This window comes from Hyaena hyaena, unplaced genomic scaffold (genome assembly GCF_003009895.1).
Source record: "Hyaena hyaena isolate Hyena2069 unplaced genomic scaffold, ASM300989v1 scaffold_392, whole genome shotgun sequence".
In the NCBI taxonomy this organism is placed as follows: domain Eukaryota; kingdom Metazoa; phylum Chordata; class Mammalia; order Carnivora; family Hyaenidae; genus Hyaena; species Hyaena hyaena.
Window position 1 is genome coordinate 837,431 of NW_024081017.1, and position 19,890 is coordinate 857,320.

The window sequence follows — 19,890 nt, forward strand, 5'->3', positions numbered from 1 at the left end:
GGGGGGGGGGGGGGGGGGGGGGGGGGGGGCGGTAGGTGAGCAGAGAGGGCGCATGTGGGACAGCAAGCAGGGGCCGGGTTGCACAGTGAGGCCCGGAAGATCAGGGCTGATGAGAGGCTGAGTGCCCCATGTGGCAAAGAGACGTCCCACCTCGGGGACAGGGTCCGACACTGACGAATGGTTAAACTCTTGGGGAAGAGAAAGTGGACACAGCGGTTGCTTCTCACATCAGGATGGGCAGGTGGATCGTGGCGAAGAGAGAGGAAGTAGGGGGAAACTGGGCCGCTCCATGGGGATGGGGAGGGCGTTGTGTGTCGTCCATGGGTTTAGAAAAAGGAAGTTGGACGCTCCGGTAGGGTGGAACGGAGTTCGAGGTTAGCCGCCTTCTGCATATCAGGATAGGGGTGCGATGGGGGGCTTGGATGCTTCCCGAAAGTATGGGGCCTGGGTGAGAAAAGCTCACCACGCGCTCGTCGCTAGAGTCAGACTCCGAGCTGGAGTCGCCGCCGCTGTCTCGGTCCCCGTAGCGATCTTTAACTGCAGGGCAGAGGAGAGCCCCCCCACAGATCAGCTTGGAGAGCCCCCCACAGACCAGCTTGGAAGACCAGATCAACCCCCACTTCCCGACGACCCTGCTCGCACCACCGCCCCGCGCGCATGCGCCCCGCACTCACGCCGCTGCAGCTCCTCGCGCTCCCGGTAGCGTCCGTACCGCGCGGCAAACGCCGCGTTTACCCGAAGGGGCGACGACCCGCGCGGTTCCGGCATGGCGGCTCTGCGACCCACTGCGCACGCGTGTGGCCAGCGTCCCACAGGAGGCGGGGCTACTCCCAGCCGGGGCCAAGGCAGGCCTTAAAGGAGGCGGAGCCTCGCAGGCCTCACCTAATCCCGCCCCCAGCCTTTCCCGGATCCCTTACGCCACGCGACCGCAGTCCCCGCCCGCGGGTCACGCCTCTGCGGGTCAAACTACAGCCACCGCCCACCCCCACCCCCACCCCGGGGCTCCCGGCACCCAGCTGACATCTGGGGGCCCTTTCTCCATTCGCGGTTTCCTGCCTCCCTTCCGTTCCGACGGCAGAAACCGCTGCCCCACCCAGCACACTCACCTCTGTCACCCTGGGAATTACCACTCTCTCCCCTCCCCCAAAGTATCTACGATATGCGACCCCCGTGCCCACCCGCCACACACACTGGACGCGCGACTCTCCATGGCAGACTCAAAAAAATCAGAAGCCACCAGCTCTGTGATCATGCACAAGTCTTAATTTAATGGGTAAAAACATTAAGTTATCACACAACAATTTTTTTCCATAAAGCTTAATAAATAGAATCTTTTTTTTTTTAACGCTGTACAAGAGACTGGAAAACAAGCTTCCAAGAAAATATGAACTCATACTACCCTTCTGTTGGTTTTAAACACTCCCCCTCCCCCCATGCCTGAAAGCAGTGTGCACACTTGAGGTCTCTCTCTGGGTACAGCGAGCCAAGGTCGCCAGGTTCCAGGAGCCCTGGAAGCGATGACCTCACTCGGGCTGGGGTTTTAAACGCTCTGCCCTTGGGCGTCTGCAGCCCCAGCAATACAAGGCGGAGAAAACTGAAACTGAACCGTTTAGATGGCTGTTGCCGGCAGGAGCCCTTCTCTGCCCAACACATCAAAAGGGGTGAGAAAAACAAATGAGAAATGCCCCTCAAACACACACACCCCACAAATCAACACCAACAAGCCACAAACTGGTGCCCCTCCCCTTTTGACAGTGGGCAGGAGGAGTGAGGGGAGAAAGTGTTTCTTTTCTCCTCTATAGACACAGAACCCTGTGGGGTCCAGTTGCTGCAGTGGGTGGCCCCGGGTCACAGCAATACCACCGGGTGCCCCTGCAGTATGTCCATGAGATCCTGGGCCCCTATCCCCTGTGCCAGCTCCAGGGGCGTGAGCCCCCTGGCGTCCCTGTGATGGAGATCAGACTCAGTAGCCAGGAAGCTGACCACAGCGGTGTGGCCCTCCCGCACCGCCAGATGGATGGGGAGCGCCCCGGTGCCATCAGGCACGTTGACATCAGCGCCATGCTCTACCAAAACCCTCAGGGTGTCCAGGAATCCAGTGCGTGCTGCGTCATGGGCTGGAGTGGTGCCCGAGGTGTCCTGGACGTTGGGGCTGGCACCTTGCTTGAGGAGCTCCAACGCAATGGTGGGGCTTCCAAACATCATGACCTGCGTGGGGGCAGAGAGTGTGGGGTCCTCAAGGGAGAGGTTCCAGGAAAAGGGGTCTCTGAAGGGAGGGGTCACTCAAGAATAGGGAACATTAGAGGTCTTCTAAAGACTGGGGAAACCCCAGAGGACACAAGCTCTCACAAGGCTGTTTGATACCCCAGAGAAAGACATCTCCTTGGAATAGGGACCCCGAAGAAACTGGTCACCCCTCTAAGGATAAGACAACCACCTAGGGAATAGCTTCCATGGAAACTTTCAAGGAACCTAAGCTCCTCCCCAGGAAGCAGAGACATGCCCCATCCCCTATGGGAAATCACCAGGAAATAGGACCCCTCCCCCGACTCCCAGAAATAGGCCTCATAGAAGGAGAATTGCTCCCAAAGAACTTGGACAGCCACCTCAAGGGAAAGGAGATGCCCAGGGAATTTGGAACCCCGGGGTACTTACAGGGGTTCCCCCTGTAAAATACCCCCCAGGGAATGATTGTCCATGCACTTGTAACTGTGGCCCCATTAGGACTTCCCTTAATACACCAGGAATCTGGAAACAAACACACACACACACACACACACACACAAACACACCCACCCCCACCCCCACCCCCAAACAGTAATGGAGAGTTACCCAAATAACTGGATACCTCTCAGAGAACCCTCCAGAAAACGGGGACCTCTGGAAACACGAATCCCTCCTTCCAATGATTGGATCCCCCCACAAAGAATCCAAGAAATAAGAGCCACCCCTATAAAACCGGGATCCAAAGAAACTGCTCTCGCATCGCGGAATAAGAACCTCCCCAGGGAAAATGAATCCTCCGCACCCAGAAAACAAGAAATCCTCCAGAGAAGATGGAAAGTCCTCCCCTCCCCCAACCTAACCCCATTCACCACCCACCCACGAAAGTAGACATGAAGGAGCAACAGAGGCCCAGGGGAAAAGGTCCGTCCCACCCCCACCCGCCGTCAGCGTCAGCCACCACCGCGGCCAAGGAGACGTGAAGGAGGGGGTCTGGGGTCCCAGTCTCGCCCTCGCTCCCGGCCAGCCGGGCCTCACCTGCAGCGCCGTCTTGCCGAAGCGGTTCAGGGCATCGGGGTGCACCAGCTCGTGGTGCAGAAGGCGGCGCACCTCCTGCACGTCGCCTCGGGCCGCGGCCCCGCTTAGCCGGTCGCCTGCGCGGACCTCCTCCAGCAGCATGTCGACACTGGCAGCCTGCGAAGCCCCCGCCCCACCCGGGCGCGGTCAGTGCGGGGAAACACCGGCGCTGGCCCTAAGATCCCCTCCGAGGTGCACCTGGCCTGCGCGACGCTCCCAGCCCAGCACACCAGTCGGCACCCGGGCGCGACCCCCGCCCTCCCGGCGGGCTCCTCCCCCTGTCGGCCAGCGGGTCGCCGGGGGCTGGGAGCCGGGCCCAACCCTCCGCCGCTCGCAGGGCTCGGCCCGGCGCCCGCCCCTTGGGGGCCGGGTCTCCCCCCAACTCACCCTCCCTCCTCCTCGACGGGCGGGGTCTGTTCTGAGCTGCCGCCGCCGCCGCCGCCGAGCTGGCCGCTAGGGGGCGGAGCTAGCGCGCGTGAGACCACGCCCCGAACGCTGCAGATTTGTTTTCTTATGAACTCGCTACACTGTAGCCCAGCCGCGTTGCCCGGCGCGCGACCTGGCAGCGCCCCGCCCACGCGGCCAGGGCAGCCAATAGCAACGCGTCTCCGGGGGAGTTCGTCGCTGCGGTCTGGGCGGTGCCGCTCCTGATTGGCTGAGCCTCGGCGACCGGTGGACCGCTGGTTAATGGCGGGGTTTTCGGTTTTCAAACTCGCCGGGCGGGCGGGAAAGACGGCCGGTTTAACTGACCTGGGGGAGAAAGGTCAGGGGCAGGGTAGCGCGGGCTGCTTCGGGACCTCGGCACCTGTGGGAGGAGGGGAGGCCGGGCTGGGGCAGCCCAGTCCCAGGTTCCACCACTGAGTCACGCGATAAGCATTTATTAGCGCTTACTAGGTTCAGAGGGCTTTATTTCACTCACTCACTGTGTGCCGGAACCGTTTTCGGCGCTGGGGAGCGCACATTCAGGCAACTACGTAATTTTAAAGGGCGTTAAGCACCGTCAAGAAAATAAAAGGGGGGCCGGGGTGGGTGAGAAGGAATCACGTTCCGGCTCAGATTGAGCCAGACCCGGCACAGCAAGTGCTGCGGCGAGGACAAAAGTTCGCGCTCCAGCCGCAGCCGCCACGTGCACGAGCCTGGGAGGCGAGAGTTGAGGTCGGAGGCGGCTCTTGCAAATGCCTGCATTCAAACATTTACTGAGCACCTTCTGTGTACCAGGCGCCCAACTGGAGAGCGAGCCAGCCAGGTGGTTCCTGCTGCGGGGCCCCCACCATTTAGGCCGGGAGAAGACAAATCTTTTGAGGATGGTAAAATTTGTGGAGGTGATAAAACGGGTAAGTTATAATCTCTTGGGAAAAGAAGGCCGTTTGAAATAGGTCAGGGAGGGCCTCCCTGAGGAGGTGACATGTGCGACCTGAAAGGGGAGGGAAGGAGCCGTGTCACTGGGGAAAAGCATGCCAGGTGAAGGGCATTAGAGCCGCAAAGGCCGAGGTGGGAGCCCACTCGTGCACAGGAAGCCTGAGGTCTGGAGCAGGAGAGAGCGAGAAGGTGGGGGCAGCTAAGTGAGGGGAGGGGTAGTGCAGACCACGCTTGGGCACCGCGATGAGCTCTTGACTTTTACTTCTAACACGGGAAAGCTTGTGGGAAGGTCGAGACCCACGACCGGAGTTCGAAGTTAACAGGCGCCCTCTGGAGGCCGCAAGGGGAACTGACGGTGGTGTCGGAGCGGGGTTGGAGCCTGCGGTCCAGTGAGGGAGTTGGGCAAATGCACGGGCCCAGAAATGCCCCCACGGGGGCACCGAGGAGTGGATACGTTGCCCACCCCCATCCCAGCACTTCGGGGGGGTTCCCTGGCATTGCCAGTCCCCAGCCACGAATATACACAGCAGCCAGATTCATTCTTTTTAATACCATCCTAAAACTCAGGGTGGCCTCTGGGCTCAGCAGCTGTGGAGGAGGGGCCCCAGCACCCCTAAGGCAGGTCACTGCAAGAAGGCACTCATGAGGGGGGCTTCAGGACCCTCTATTCTTCATATAAAATTGGAGGAGTGGGGAGCCTGTGGGTAGAGAGAAAGGCAGGGAGGGTGCTGGGAGTAAGAAACGGCTAAGTCAGGGGCTCTCCCTCACACACGTCCCCCATCTTCCTCCCTCTCAAGTCTAGAGTCCCGGCCTGGAGGGGAGGGAAGGCCCCATGTCCAGGCCCCACGTCTTCTCTCTCCTAGCTCGTGCGAAGTTGATAATCTGCAGGGAAACAATGAGCAGACACCATCTCAGAATTGGGGAAAGGGAACAGAGAGAAAGCCACCCCCCACACCCATGATCAACCCATGGAATGGGGTTTGTAACACAGGGATGGTAACCATAGCAACGAGCCTGTTTCTAGGTGCAGATGGGGGTACTATGCGTGCCCTCTCTTTTCCAAACCCGGTCAGTACCCTAGAACGGCAGCTGCCCCCATTTTAAAGACGGGCCAAGTGAGGCCCAGGGTGGCTCGAGGATAAAGACAGAGTGGGCCTGGGGCCAGGCTTGCCGGATTTTGGTGCCCTCTGAGCCGGAGCGTGGTCAAAGCCCCGGGACCATCCTTTTGATCTCCTTGACCCCAGTGCCCCAGGGCGCCCCGGCTGCTTTACCGCCACTTTGGGTGATGTAGCGAACCCATGGCAGGGCCTGGTAGCCGCTTTTCTCAATGATCTTCATGTACCGGACCTGAGACGGAATGCAAAGAGGTGGCCCGGCTTGTGGGGAGAGGCTGGCTGCGGCGAGGGTAACATAACTCGGGCAACAGTGTTGGCACAGTTGGGGGGGGTGATGGGGTGACGCGGTGTGGGTCAAAGGTTTGGCATGTGCGGTGGGAGCAGGGGGAGGCGGTCCAGGACAGCGGGAAAGAGCGCGGTGTGAGGGAACAGACACACGTGGTTTTGGGGGGGACCAGGTGTCACCGGCCAGGGGAACAGTGTACGGCTTGCGGGTGGGTGAACAGTGAACAAGTGACGGGGGGAGCGAGATGGCACAGACCGGCTACAGAGGTGAGGTGACACTGGCTGGGGAACAAAAGCAACCCGAGCCAAGGGGCAGGAGAATGGGGAATCCACTGAGGTCAAGGACAGGGCGCACCTGTTCACTGCACTCACCTGGATCCCGGAGACGGTGAAATAGGGGATCTCAAACTTGACCCCAATGGGGGGCCGGCCCTCCATCTCCTCCTTCTCCACGCTGGGGAGGCCAAAGTGGGCACGCATCAGGTACTCCTTGCCCCCCTGAGGGCACATGGGGGCATCAGACAAACCAAGAGGCCTCTACAACCCCACAGTCTCCTCACAGCCGCCCCCAAGCAGGCTCTGTTCTTTGTCCATTTCAGACACGAAAGTAAAAGCTCCTGGCCAAGGGGCGGCGGGGTGGCTCAGTCGGTTAAGCGTGCGACTTTCGCTTAGGTCATGATCTCGCGGTTTGTGGGTTTGAGCCCCGCGTCAGGCTCTGTGCTGACTGCCAGCTCAGAGCCTGGAGCCTGTTTCAGTCTGTGACTCCCTCTCTCTCTGACCCTCCCCTGCTCACGCTGTCTCTCTCTCTCAACTAGAAATAAATAAAAATATTAAAAAAAAAAAAAAAGCTCCCGGCCAAGACTCAGCGGAAGTTCTGTCTTGTTTTTTTTAATGTTTATTTATTGGGGGGTGGAGAAAGAGAGACCGCAGGCACACACACAAACAGGGAAGGGGCAGGGAGAGAGAGAATCCCAAGCAGGCTCCAAGCTCAGCGCAGAGCTTGAACCCACCAACCTTGAGATCACGCCACCCAGATGGCCCCTCACAGCTGAAGTTTCTAACTGCAAAGCCTGGTCTGAGTGCTTCTCACGACCACCTCCCGTTTTCCAGGCCCCGACGAACCTCCACCGCCCCCCCCCCCCACCAGATCACAGGGACGGATCAGATCCTCCAGCAGCCCAAGAATGGGGATAACCTGATCCTGTCTGTTTCACAGATGAGCAAATAGAGGCTCCGTGAAGGGAAGTGGGTTTCCAAAGGCTGTCCGGCTCAGGGAGGCAAGGGCAAAGAACTTGAACCCCAGGCTGGTTTCCTCAAGACCTGGGAGGTGGGGGGCTTAACCCCCACGCCGGCCTGGTTGCCAGCTTTCTTACCCCTAAAGGATAAGCAGGGGCATGGGGCGCCTGGGCGGCTCAGTCGGTTGAGCGTCCGACTTTGGCTCAGGTCATGATCTCACGGTTATGGGTTCAAGCCCCGTGTCGGGCTCTGTGGTGGCAGCTCAGAGCCTGGAGCCTGCTTTGGATTCTGTGTCTCCCTCTCTCTCTGACCCTCCCCTGCTCGCACTGTCTCTCTCTCTCTCAGAAATAAATAAAAACATTAAAAAAAAAAAAAAAGATAAGCATGGGCATGCCTACACGGGTCTCCGGCTTATTCTCTGGCGCTCTCAAGCAGCAGGGGCAGGTGCCTCAGACCCCACACCCACACCCAGTACTCACCGGGAAAGACTTAATACTCCAAATGACGACATTCTTTTCGGGCACATACTTGGCGCTGCCTACACTGGTCTTGAAGCGTGGGGAGTCGGCATCGCTGGGGACGGGCACGGATATCTCCACGCCGTTGGCCACCGACTGCTTCTTAAACTGCCCCTTGGCCTGTCAGGGGAGAGGGCGTGGGGTGTGAAGACTTCACTCCTGCATTCTGCAAATCTTCGGCAAGGGAGCCCTTCCCCCACATCATGAGAGCCTCCACACCCCCGAGGTGGGAACGACCATCCTGCCCATTTCACAGGCGAGACTATGGAGACGCAGGGAAGCTACGGCATTTGCTTGGAGACACAGCCCACAAGTGGCAGAGTTGGGGTTCACACCCACAGGAGACCCCAGAAACTGCATTCCTGGTGCCTTCCATTTGGAAAGGGTCCCACACCTTTGACTAGTCTATAATGAGAGCCCTTAGCCCGTCACAGAGCAGTTTTCATTTGATAGCTGGCATTTGGTTTTTAACTTTTTTTTTTTTTTTTTATTTCTAGGAGAGAGAGAGAGAGAGACAGAGCAAGCAGGGGAGGGTCAGAGAGATAGGGAGACACAGACTCTGAAATAGGCTCCAGGCTCTGAGCTGGCAGTCAGCACAGAGCCCGACGCGGGGCTCGAACCCACGAACCGCGAGATCATGACCTAAGCGAAAGTCAGACGCTTAACCGACTAAGCCACCCAGGCGCCCCTGGTTTTTAACTTTTTAATGTTTGATTATTTTTGAGAGAGGGGGTAGGGGAGGGGCGGAGAGAGAGGGAGACACAGGATCCGAAGCAGGCTCCAGGCTCTGAGCTGCCACCACAGAGCCTGACGCGGGGCTCAAACTCACGAACTGTCAGATCATGACCTGAGCCGAAGTCAAACACTTAACTGACTGAGCGACCCAGGCACCCCTACTTATTTTTATTGTTAAAAGATTTATTTTTTTAAGAGAGACAGATTGTATACGTATGTGGGTGCCTGAGAGCTCACCCACAGGCTGAGGAGGGGCACAGAGAGAGGGAAAGAGAGAATCCCAAGCAGGCTCTGCGCTGTCAGCACAGAGCCCGATGGAGGGCTCCACCTCACGAACCGTGAAATCATGGCCTGAGCTGAAATCAAGAGTCGGACACAACTGGCTGAGCCACCCAGGCGCCCCAAAGATTTTCTTTTTAAGCAATCTCTACACCTAACATGGGGCTCAAACTTACAACCTTGAGATCAAGAGTCATATTCTCCACCAACTGAGCCAGCAGGCACCCCAGGGAGTTGCAATTTTAAATAAAGGAATCAGGAAAGTCCTCTGAAGAGGTGACATTTAGCAAAACAAAAACAAAAACAAAAACCCGAGGGATATAAGGGGAGGAGCCACGTGGGTATCTGCAGCGGGGAGGGGGTGTGATCCAAAGAAGGGGAACAACCCAACCGGTGCAAAGGCCCTGGGGTAGGACCTTGCCTGGTGTGAACAAAGAGGAAGCCGGTATAGCTAGGAGGGAGGGAGGGAGGGAGGGGACATAGCAGACTGTTTTAGGGTCTCGTGGGCTGCCTGAAGTTTGGCTTTTCCTCTCAGTGAAGTGGGAGCCATAGAAGGCTCTGGGCAGAAGAGAGACACACAGCCAGACTCCAGTGCTCACGGGTGCCCTTTAGGGGAACAGTGGGGGGTGAGGGCGGGAGCTGAGAGACCAGGGTAGATGCGGTAAAGACAGTGTGAAGAGGGCAGATGAGGGGTCTGTTTTGACAGTATTTGCTGATGGTTTGTGTGTCCCCCCCTCCCCCCCCCGCAGCTAGCAAGCTCCCCAAGGGCGGCAGAGTCTCTTTTATCTCCTCCCTCTTGTCGCTTGGTTCTCTTACAAAGTAGAGGCTCAGTTATTAGACACTATTGAGAACTCACTGTGTTCTTACTGCGGAAAAGAAATCCACACAGAGGAGTAGACGCAGTGCTGACACAGGTCATAGAGCAGACGCCAGAGGGGCCGAGAGAGGGCGGGAGCCGAAGCCAGGGGCCTGGCTGCCGGAACAGCAGCCCAGGTAGAAGGAACAGCCAGTGCAAAGTCCCCACGGGGACCTGTGCCTGACATGTGTCAGAAGCAGCCAGGAGACCAGCGTGGCCGGAGGGGAGCGAGGAGCCAGGGAGGGAGGGAGAGAAGGTCGGGCTGGTGACTGGGGAGGGGCAGATCCCCCGGGCCTACCTTGACCATGATCTCCACACGGCTGTGGGAGAACTTCTCAATGACGGACTCGATCCAGATCAACGGCTTGACCTACAGGCAGCAGAAGGGGGAGTCCTTGAAGGCTCCGGGGTCACCTCTCACCCCCTGCAGTGGGGCTCTACCCTGCCTCACCTGGGTGCTGAGGCGGTAGGACATGAGTTCAAAGTCGCCGTCGGGCGGGATGAAGGAGATAGTGCGGTCGTTGTCGAAGCGAGAGAGCCGCACACACTGATGGAATTTCACGTCTTCCAGTTCCACAGACTTGTTCTTGCTTCCTGAAACTCGGAGCCAAGCGGGCAGGTGACCGTGGGCGTCTGGGACAGGCTCTCAAGCCCTTATCTTCCCTGACTACGACTTAGCATTACATCCATTTTACAGGTAAGGAAACTGAGGCCCAGAGAGGATAAGGAACTTCCCCAGGGTCACTGAGCTGGCCAGGGGCAGAGCTGGGATCTGGACCCAGGGAATCTGGCTCTTGCTGTCAGGTTTTTACATTTTTTTCCCCCTGAGTTTATTTATTTATTTAGAGAGAGAGACAGAATAAACAGGGGACGCGCAGAGAGAGAGAGAGGGAAAGAGAATCCCAAGCAGGCTCCACACTGTCAGCGTGGAGCCCGATGCGGGACTTGAACTCCTCATACTGTGAGATCATGACCTGAGCCTAAACCAAGAGTCGGACACCCCATCGACTGACCCACCCAGGTGCCCCGCTGGCAAGGTTTTTAACACGATGCTATTCTGTCTCCTCCTCCCCCTGAAATGTCAGCTCCCCAAGGGCAGGGATTGGTCTTTGTGGCCACTGTATCTGTGCCAGGCAGTATCCACTTTTTGCACCAATGAGCCAGCAGCTGCAGTACTGGCCATGACCAGCAGAGGGCACACAAGTGCTTATTTCAGAACTGGCTGTGATTCTCCGGGTCCCCAGATGGGATAGGGTCAGCTCCCTCCTGCCCCCCCCCCCCCCAGATGCTTACGGCCCGTGAGCTCAAAGAGCACTCGGTCATTGAGGCCCAGCCGCAGCTCTGGCATTCCCGACAGAAACACCTTGAGCTTGATGGTGCCCACGATCTCGCTCAGCAGGACGCTGCCATTGGCATTGACCTGAGGATGCACAGTATGGGGGGATCAACACGCATAGGGCCTCCTCCCCTGCCCCCAGGCCACAGAAGGAACGGGGGCAGAGGTGTGGGGGCTCACCAGCAGGTTGACAGACTCTATGACGTCGATGAACACCTCATTCTTCTTGTACTTGATGCCCTCAGAGCGCCAGGACACGGCATTGGTGACAGTGGGTGGCACCCGCGACTTGCCGGTCTCCAGCTTGTTGCCCTGCTGTGTGATGTACCTGTCAGGAGGGCGGGGCGACAAGCGGCTGGACCCGGGGACACCTCCCTGGCCCTCCCTGACTTCCTTCCACGAGCGGCTCCCTCCGTGGCTGCCCCTGCGGCCCACTCACTCCTGCAGGATCTTGCTGTCGGTGGTCTGCGGGAACCCGAAATCCATGAGCTCGTCCAGCAGCTCGTAGACGATGACAAAGTTGTCGCGGATGCTCTCCTCCTCCAGCTCCTTGAAGTATTCAGAGAACACCTGGGGGTGTGGGGGGACAGACACCTACAGGGGCATGGCTGTGGCACAGCTGGGACCATGGGCTGGGCCCCACTCATCCAGCCAGCAGTTCAACAAGCAGCTCTTGGGTGTCTACTGTATAACAGTACCGGAACATCGGTGGCGAACAAAGCCCACAGTGTCCGTGCCTTCGGGGAGCAGTCTGGTGGGGGGGATGGACTGGCAACATGACCAACACAATGCAACATGCTGAGTGCAAACAGTGGGGAAAACACAAAGTAGGAACCCAGAGGCATGGAGGTCCAGGAAGCCTTCCTGGAGGAAGGATGGGAAGGGCTCAGAAGTGTGTGTGTGTGTGTGCGTGTGCGTGTGTGTGTGTGTGCGTGTGTGTGTGTGCGCGTGTGCGCGCGCACCATGAAACTCTGTGTATCTGGTGCGGTTTACAGAGTAAGGTTTCCAATGCGTAAAGTATACAAGACAACATGGGAAACCCATTATACAGAATTACAGCTAAGCTCGTGGATTCCCTGAATTCTATCCACAGGGCTTTAGGGGCTTGGGGGCCCCAAGTCCAGAGCCTCCAGGGATTAGGAGGCAGAGACCCCATCAGTCACCTGACTTTTGAGAAACCCTCCATCCCCCATTCTGTTCCCGTCCCACTGGCTTACTTTCTGTTCTCACCCCAGAGCCTTTGCATGTGCTGTCCCCTCTGCCTGGGACATTCTTGTCATGCAGGCCTCAGCTCCAATGTCACCTCCTCAGTGAAGCCACTACCATCCCTCCTGCCCCCTTGAGTATCAAGGTGAGTCTAGCACCCTGGCCACTGGTTCTCATAATGTCCTGTTGAATCACCTTCATGCCCGTTAGCTCCTTGGGACAGGCAGGGACTGTGCCTGTGTTATGTGTGGCTGCCTGGCAGGAGACAAGCCGATACATAGCCCTTGGTGGTTGAAAAGTGTTGACTGAGCCCTTTCTGTCACTGAAAATGGCAGATAGCAAGCACTCAAATTATTATGTGATTTTACTAGAACAGTGCTAATGCTACCAAGAATGCCAAACCTTGGGGCGCCTGGGTGGCTCATTCAGTTAAGCATCTGACTTCGGCTCAGGTCATGATTTTGCGGTTTGTGAGATCGAGCCCCGTGTCGGGCTCTGTGCCGACAGCATGGAGCCTGCTTGGGATCTTCTCTCTCCCTCTCTCTCTGTCTGCCCCCCCTTTTCTCTCTCAAAATAAACAAACTTTAAAAAAAGATACCAAACCTTTACTGAGCACTTACTGGATACTAAGCACTATTTTAAGCACTCATAAACATGAATGTGACTACTTTGTACACCCCCCCCCCCCCCCCCCCCCCCCCCCCCCCCCCCGGCAGGGCTTGTAATCTTCAGTTTAGAGACACAGAGAGAAGTGACTTGCTCCAGGTGACACAGCCAGGAAGAGGCGGCGCTGGGATTGGAACCCGGTTTTCTCTGGCTCAGATTTGAGCAGTATACCCTCTTGGGGACCCCCTCGGTCCTTGCCCTATAGGGAGAGATGATCCCATAAGAGCTACTGAGAACACAGAGATGGGGCTTCCATGGGGCGAGGTCAGGGGAAAGGTTCCTAGGAAGGACGGATCCTGCAAGAGAAGGGCGAGACGGACAGAGAGACGGGCGGACAGACAGGCGGACAGGCGGACAATGAGAAGCCAGAACCTACCTCCACCGTCTTGTAGAGGAAGGAGTACACGAGGGAGGCGTTGGCGTTCTTCAGTGTGGTGGCTACCACTATGGGCAGCAAGGTCAAGGAAAAGGCCCCATTTCGGAGGTCTCCAATGAAGTACAGACTCTAAAACCTCACCCTGTCCTCCCACCCCCTCACCTCATCTCTGTCCAACCCGCACACCCCCCCCCACTCCCAACCTGAACCACTGATGTGCTGTGCAACTTCTGTCTCAGTGCACCCTCTCTGGGCCTGAGCTGCCACCACCCCAGGTCTCCGGGGACCCAGCCAGGGTCTGGATACAGTAGAGGTTGCTGTGTTTGATCCACAAAAAGTGGACCCGGCCATGGCTCAGCAGCGGGGCCAGGGCGCCCTCCTCCTCCCGCTGCATGAGCAGAGGCATGAAGTGCTCAATCTCACTCATGGCCACATCGCCCTTGTAGTTGCGGCTGATCAGGGGCTAAGCGTGAGCAGAGAAGGCGCGGTCACTGCTGGGATCTGGGACCCTTCATGGTCCCAGAGGAGGGGCTTCAGACTGCCCGGTTCTGACCCTACTTCCTGGGTGAAGGGCAGGGGCAAGACTCTGCCACTCTGTGCCTCAGTCTCCTCTTCTGTAAAATGGGTGCATGATAGCAACACCAAACATGTCCAGAGTGCTTCATGAGGACCAGGCCGTGTCCTAATAAAGACTGGATGTTTGCTAACTGATTTTGTTCTCACTGCAATCTGTGGGGTGTGCGCCATCATCCGCTTAGTTTGAAGGACGGGGAAAGTTAGCTCATATACCTCTGTCTGGCAGCCAATCAGCAGTCAATAATAATAGTACCTGCTTCCTAAGGTGGGTTAGCCCAGGGTTTAGAACCAGGATGGCACAGAGATGGTCCTCCAACACCCTAGCCTTGACCACCACAGCTTTTGTTGATATTAAATGACAAGACGAACGAGAGGGGCTTCAGAAAGGGACAGCCCCAAAGGAGAATGAAGGTCCCCTGCCCCCGCTGTCTTCCCCAAATATTAATCATGTGGATGATGGTGACACAAATCATTTCAATTGACATAATGCCTAATGTTTGGAGCAGGGCTACTGTGCTAAGGAGTTTACACTCATCGAGTTGTATTAATTCTTACTGGGTGGGGACTTGTTATTCCCATTTTTACGGATAGGGAGACTGAGGCTCAGAGACGCAAAGCCCCGAGCCCCGGGGCACGCGGTTGGGAAACTGGAGGTGGGATTCGACCTGCGAGTTCCAGGGATTGGGGGAGGGGTGTTCCCACTCGCCCGGAGCTTTCTGGAGCCTCGCTGCCTGCGAGGAGGGGCCGCCTCCGGGTCCAGGGGAGCGCAGCCTCACCTGTCCTTCCCCCGTATCCCCAGCTCCGGCCTTACCTTGCCCTTGACGTCGAGGATGAAGACAGCCGAGGCGGACATTGTGGCGGTCGGCGGACCTGGGAGGCGGGGAGCGAGCGCCGGGAGGCGACGGCGGCGCAGCTTCCTTCTTCCTGCGGAAGCGCCGGCGCGCAGGTGAGAGCCCAGGTGAGTGCGTCTTAAAGGGGAGGCCTCCAGGTGAGCGGCGCTGTCGGCCGACGCGAAGACTGCTGCAGGGCGGGGCTTTGGAGCGGAGAGCTGCCCCGCCTCACTCTCCCTTGGCACCCAAGGGTGCTGATGGGAGGAGTCTCCACACCAACCATCCATCCGTTCGTCCACCCAGCCGGCAAGCTAGCCGGCCTCCCGCCCACTCCACCCCTGCCTATCCATCTACCCACCTACTCATTCAGCCACCCACCCACCCGTCCATCCAGCCACCCATTCATCCAGCCACCCAGCCACCCAGCCACCCAGCCATTCGTCTTGTCTGTCCTCTGTTTCTCCCACAGGCATAGCAGCTCCATTAGGGCAGAGATTTTGCCTGTTCATGTCTGTGCCCCAGTGTCCCACACTGGGTACTCAATATTTGTCCAAATCATCATTCATTCATACAATAACTATTAACTAATTTATTCTTTCACTCAAATATTTCCTGACTAGTAAATTCCTTCACTGGGGAACTATGGGTAGCATTCTAAGCAGAAGAAATGTAGCTGCTTTTACTATTATTCCTAAACTTACTCTTATTCATTCCAAAAATATTTAAAAGCTCCTACTATGTGACACTAAGATGTTGATAGGCGCCTGGGTGGCTCAGTTGGTTAAGCATCTGACTTTTGACTTCAGCTCTGGTCGTGATCTCTCTGTTCGTGGGTTCGAGCCCTGAGTCAGGCTCTGCATTGACAGTGCAGAGCCTACTTGGGATTCTTTCTCTCCTCTCTCTCTACCCTCCCCCATTCTCTCTCTCTCAAAATAAATAAATAAACTTAAAAATATTTTTAAAAAGATGTTGATAGAATGTTAAAAAGATAGGGGTGCCTGGGTGGCTCAGTCGGCTCAGCGTTTGACTCTTGATCTCCTCCCAGGTCACCTCACAGTTCGTGAGTTCAAGCCCTGCATCAGGCTCTGCACTAACAGAGTGGAGCCTGCTTGGGATTAACTCTCTCTTTCTCTCTGTCCCTCCCCCACTCTCTCTATCTCTCAAAATATATAAATAAACATTAAAAAATGTTGAAAAGTAAATGATCAGGGCACCTGAGTCGCTCAGTCGGTTAAGCATCTACTTCGGCTCAGGTCATGATCTCACAATCCATGGGTTCGAGCCCCACGTCAGGCTCTGTGCTGACAGCTAGCTCAGAGCCTAGACGCTGTTTCAGATTCTGTGTCTCCCTCTCTCTCTGCCCCTCCCCTGCTCATGCTGTCTCTCTCTCTCTCAAGAATAAATAAAACATTAATAAATAAATAAATAATAAAAAGTTCCCTCTAGGGGCACCTGGGTGTCTCAGTCGGTTGAGTGTCCAGCTTTGGCTCAGGTCATGATCTCACGGTTTGTGGGTTCTAGCCCCGTCTCGGGCTCTGTGCTGACAGCTCAGAGCCTGGAGCCTGTTTCAGATTCTGTGTCTCCCTCTCTCTCTGCCCCTCCCCTGCTCACTCTCTGTCTGTCTCTCAAAATAAAATACATTAAAAATTTTTTTAAGAGAAAAAGAAAAAAAAAGAAAAGTAACTGATCAGAATTATTGTGGTTATATTAGAAAAATTTTCACTCAACGAACATTTATTGAGCACCTACTGTGTGCTAGACGGAACACACAGAAGCCACTTTCATTATGGTGATGATGCTGGTGCTGTGGATGGGGGTTCACGCGGCCAGTGGGTATTTATTGAGCAGCTTCCTCAGTGGCAGTATGGGCGGCAAACCGGCAAAGCCACTCCGCTGCTCTCTTCAAGGGAGGGTGAGAAAAAAACAAGATCTCTGATCACGATGGGAACTCTAAAGGCCAGTGAACTGGTGGCCCGGGGTTAGGAGCTGTTAGAGAATGAAGGCGGGGCTGTGACACAGACCAGGGGAGGGGCTGGCATTCGGAGGTTTCCCACCCTGACCTTATGAGCAGGAACAAGCCAGAGAAAGAGCTCTGGTGCAGAGGCTGGCATAAAGCTGGTACTAATACTGTTTTTTGTTATTGTTGTTTATATGTGCTGGTAGAGGGGCACCTGGGTGGCTCAGTCGGTTAAGCGTCTGACTTCGACTCAGGTCACGATCTCACGGTTTGTGGGTTTGAGCCCCACATCTGGCTCTGTGCTGACGGCTCAGAGCCTGGAGCCTGCTTCGGATTCTGTGTCTCCCTCTCTTTCTGCCCCTCCCCTGCTCTCTCTCTCTCTCAGAAATAAAATAAACATTAAAAAAAATTATACGTGCTGGTAGAGCGTGAGGCCTCTGGAACCCATGGCTTGGGCTCAAGTCCTGACTCTGCCACCACCCAGCTGGGTGGCCTCGGGCCTCGCCCTCCCCTCCCTGGATTCCTGTTTGGACGGCTGTGAATAGACTTAGCTGCACTTTCCTCATTAGGCCGCTATGCGGAGGGCAGGCCCAGGACGGAGCCACCACTCAGCCAGTTATTAGTTTCTGCTATTATTGCTGCTATTATTACTGATGTTGTTATTACTATTATCATTATTTACTGTGCAGCGGTTAAGAACACAGGTGGTGGCTTTGAAACCTGACTCCACAATTGGCTCTGAGGCGTTGGGCTAGTGATGGCACCTCTTGTGCCTCAGTCTTCACTTCTGTTAAATGGGCATAAGAGTCTTGGCGCCACCTCTTCAGGCTTCGCTCACCCGCCTACCGGGCCTACCTCGATGCCCACTCCTTAACGATTGCAGACCCTTTCACTGTCTGACCTCCTCACCGGATGAGCTGGGGAAGGAAAGGGAAAACTCACTTTCAGCCCGACTGGAACTGATCCTGCTCAACGGTGGGAGGGTCCCCAAGGGGCTGGTGGAGGGGAGGGGCACTCAGCTCTTGAAGGCTTCATCCTTCCTTCCAAAAACCCAGCCCCACACTTTTATCAGCTCCTGGGTTTGGAGGGGGGTTCCCACAGGGGACATGAGGGAGGGCGGTTAGAGCAGCAGATATCAGAACTACCACTCCCCTCTCTGCTGGCGTCTAACGTGGATAAGATCACGGCGACAATAGTTGAAGTGCACATTCATTGAGCACTCCTGACCCTTTTTTTAAAGTTTATTTATTTTGAGAGAGAGAGAGAGAGAGCAGGAGAGGGGCAGAGAGAGAGAATCCCAAGCAGGCTCTGCGCTGTCACTGCAGAGCCTGATGTGGGGCTCGAACCCACAAACCATGAGATCATGACGTGAGCCAAAACCACGAGTCAGACGTTGAACCGTCCGAGCCACCCAGGAGCCCCACTCCTGACACTTCTTGATGTCTTCCTCAGTTTGTTTTTTCAAGTTTGTTATTTTATCACTGTTTGACTCCGGCCTTCCCATCTTTGGTTTTCCTGAAAATTCGCTGAGGGGGGAAGACATTTCCTGTCTTCTTACATTGGAGGAAACTGGAGCACAGAGAGGTGAGGCCACTCGCCCAAGGTCACACAGCCGTGAAACCGCTGAACCAGAATTTGAACCTGAGCCGGGGCCTTCAAGACCCGCTCCCAGACGCTCCGCCATATTCCCAGATGCAAGTATTGTTACTAAACGGGGCGCCTGGGAGGCTTGGGCGGTTGCGCGATCGACTCTCTATCCTGGCTCTAGCCATGATCTCAGGGTTCATGAGTTCAAGCCCCGCATCGCTCTCTGTGCTGACGGTGAGGAGCCTCCTTGGGATTCTCTCTCTCTCCCTGTCTCTCTCTGCCCCTCCCCCACTCTCTCTCAAAGGAAGTAAATAAACTTAAAGCAAGCAAGTATTGCCACCACTAACAACAGCTCACGCTTGTGTGGTGCCCAGGCCCTGACCTAAATGTCTTCCGTGGGGGAATCTACTAGAAACAACGCTTTGAGTTAGGGACGCCTATTATCTCCAGTCCACAGACCAGAAAGCTGAGGTTAGGAGAGCAAGTCAGCGATGGAAAACCCAAGCAAGTCAGCGATGGCTTTGCTCCAACGAGGGGGATTCCCCTCTCCTACCTGCCCCCTGCTCAGAAGGTGACCCAAGGGGACTGCGGACGCTGCCGGCCCCTGGCCCCAGCCTGTCATCACGCAGCCTCTCCAGGGCCCTTCTCCTGGGTCCCCGAGATGTTTTCAGGCAGTAAATAGAACCCAAAAGCCTGGGCCCAGAGCCCTAGAATCTGAAACTCAAGGCCTGTTTGGCTGAAAAATTCATGAACCCAAAAGCTTCCGTGGGGTCAGAGAACAGAGCAGCTCTGTGTGCCCGATGGCCCGTCTCAGCTGGAACCTCCCCTGTCCCCAGGGGCTGTGGCCTTGTCCCAGTTCCTCCTAGATGCCTGCAGCCTGCTCCAGCCTCTCCTCCAGACTCTGCCTCTAGGCACCCCCTTCAATCCCTTCTCCACGCTTTCCTGAAGGGCTGGATCTGAAGCTCGCAGCTCCCTCACTCTCACATCCCCCATGGCTCCCGTTGCCCTCAAGCTGCCCGGCCTGATACAGTCAGGACCAACCCATGATGACCTCTCCCACGAGCCACTGCTTGAACCCACTGCCCCAGATACACTGACTTCCTTAATTTCAGTTCCTCTCTCTCTTTCTCTCTTTCCTCAGGCACCTAACTGCTCAGCGCTCAACGCCTGCCCCTTTGTGCTTTCGCAGACTCTTTCTCAAGCAGCAAGAAGGCCCCCTCTTGAAGGAGCCCTCTCTGACCTCCCGATCCACACGCCTAGGTCACGTCTGTCCCCCGGGCTCTCTTGAGTGTCCCACGCTTCCCTGTCACAGCTGTGTTGCACCATGTTTTTAAAAAATCTATTTTAAGGGGCGCCTGGGTGGCTCAGTTGGTTGAGCATCCAACTTCAGCTCAGGTCATGATCTCGCGGTTCGTGGGTTCGAGCCCCGCATCGGGCTCTGTGCTGACAGCTCATAGCCTGGAGCCTGCTTGGATTCTGTGTCTCCCTCTCTCTCTGCCCTTCCCCCATGCACGCTTTATCTCCCCCCTCCTCTCTCTCCCAAAAATAAATTAAAAAACAAAAAAGAACTCCTTTCACCTTGCAAAACTGAAACTCTGTCCCCTGAAACCCTAACCTCCCAGCCCCATGCCCCCCCCCCCCCCAGCCCCCGGTGCCCGCCATCCTCTTTCTGT

At 56.3% G+C, this 19,890-nt stretch overlaps 3 protein-coding genes across 5 annotated transcripts in view; all 3 read right to left on the reverse strand.

Annotated features, from left to right (window-relative positions):
* Positions 1-796, reverse strand: part of KRI1 (KRI1 homolog) — an 8,675-nt gene extending 7,879 nt beyond the window's left edge. The window contains exons 1-2 of the mRNA XM_039250973.1: positions 675-796; positions 464-537 (exon numbers count right to left, since the gene is read on the reverse strand). Of these exons, the coding sequence (XP_039106904.1) occupies positions 464-537; positions 675-768 (168 nt within the window). The 5' untranslated portion in view covers positions 769-796. The remainder of the gene's footprint in view (positions 1-463; positions 538-674) is intronic.
* A 445-nt stretch (positions 797-1,241) lies between these two features.
* CDKN2D (cyclin dependent kinase inhibitor 2D) lies at positions 1,242-3,773 on the reverse strand. Its single transcript, XM_039250918.1, has 3 exons — positions 3,688-3,773; positions 3,262-3,417; positions 1,242-2,208 (listed from the first exon to the last, which is right to left on the reverse strand). Exons 2-3 carry the CDS (start codon positions 3,400-3,402, stop codon positions 1,849-1,851), a joined length of 501 nt encoding a protein of 166 aa, XP_039106849.1. The 5' UTR covers positions 3,403-3,417; positions 3,688-3,773; the 3' UTR covers positions 1,242-1,848.
* Positions 3,774-5,189: 1,416 nt separating this feature from the next.
* On the reverse strand, positions 5,190-14,771 carry AP1M2 (adaptor related protein complex 1 subunit mu 2). 3 transcript variants are annotated; one of them, XM_039251066.1, is made up of 12 exons: positions 14,655-14,771; positions 13,574-13,730; positions 13,268-13,335; positions 11,459-11,568; positions 11,200-11,347; positions 10,977-11,103; positions 10,135-10,283; positions 9,982-10,053; positions 7,775-7,933; positions 6,432-6,557; positions 5,931-6,006; positions 5,190-5,541 (listed from the first exon to the last, which is right to left on the reverse strand). In XM_039251066.1, the coding sequence occupies exons 1-12, from the start codon at positions 14,694-14,696 to the stop codon at positions 5,519-5,521; spliced, it is 1,257 nt and encodes a 418-aa protein (XP_039106997.1). In that variant the 5' UTR covers positions 14,697-14,771; the 3' UTR covers positions 5,190-5,518. The 3 variants fall into 3 exon arrangements, with proteins under 3 accessions (XP_039106997.1, XP_039106995.1, XP_039106996.1); XM_039251064.1 differs by having other exon boundaries at positions 11,459-11,589; positions 14,655-14,770; XM_039251065.1 differs by having other exon boundaries at positions 10,135-10,277; positions 11,459-11,589; positions 14,655-14,769.
* Positions 14,772-19,890: the final 5,119 nt, after the last annotated feature.

What these genes read in the sequence shown, in the direction of transcription:
- CDKN2D (XM_039250918.1), bottom strand. Translation starts at nt 3,402, where the DNA reads ATGCTGCTGGAGGAGGTCCGCGCAGGCGACCGGCTAAGCGGGGCCGCG. An exon ending in TCGGCAAGACGGCGCTGCAG is followed by an intron (nt 2,209 to 3,261) that starts GTGAGGCCCGGC and finishes GCCCCCACGCAG; the next exon opens with GTCATGATGTTTGGAAGCCC.
- AP1M2 (XM_039251064.1), bottom strand. Translation starts at nt 14,696, where the DNA reads ATGTCCGCCTCGGCTGTCTTCATCCTCGACGTCAAGGGCAAG. An exon ending in GCTCTTTGAGCTCACGGGCC is followed by an intron (nt 10,284 to 10,976) that starts GTAAGCATCTGG and finishes CTTGGCTCCGAG; the next exon opens with TTTCAGGAAGCAAGAACAAG. An exon ending in CCTACCGCCTCAGCACCCAG is followed by an intron (nt 10,054 to 10,134) that starts GTGAGGCAGGGT and finishes TGCTGCCTGTAG; the next exon opens with GTCAAGCCGTTGATCTGGAT.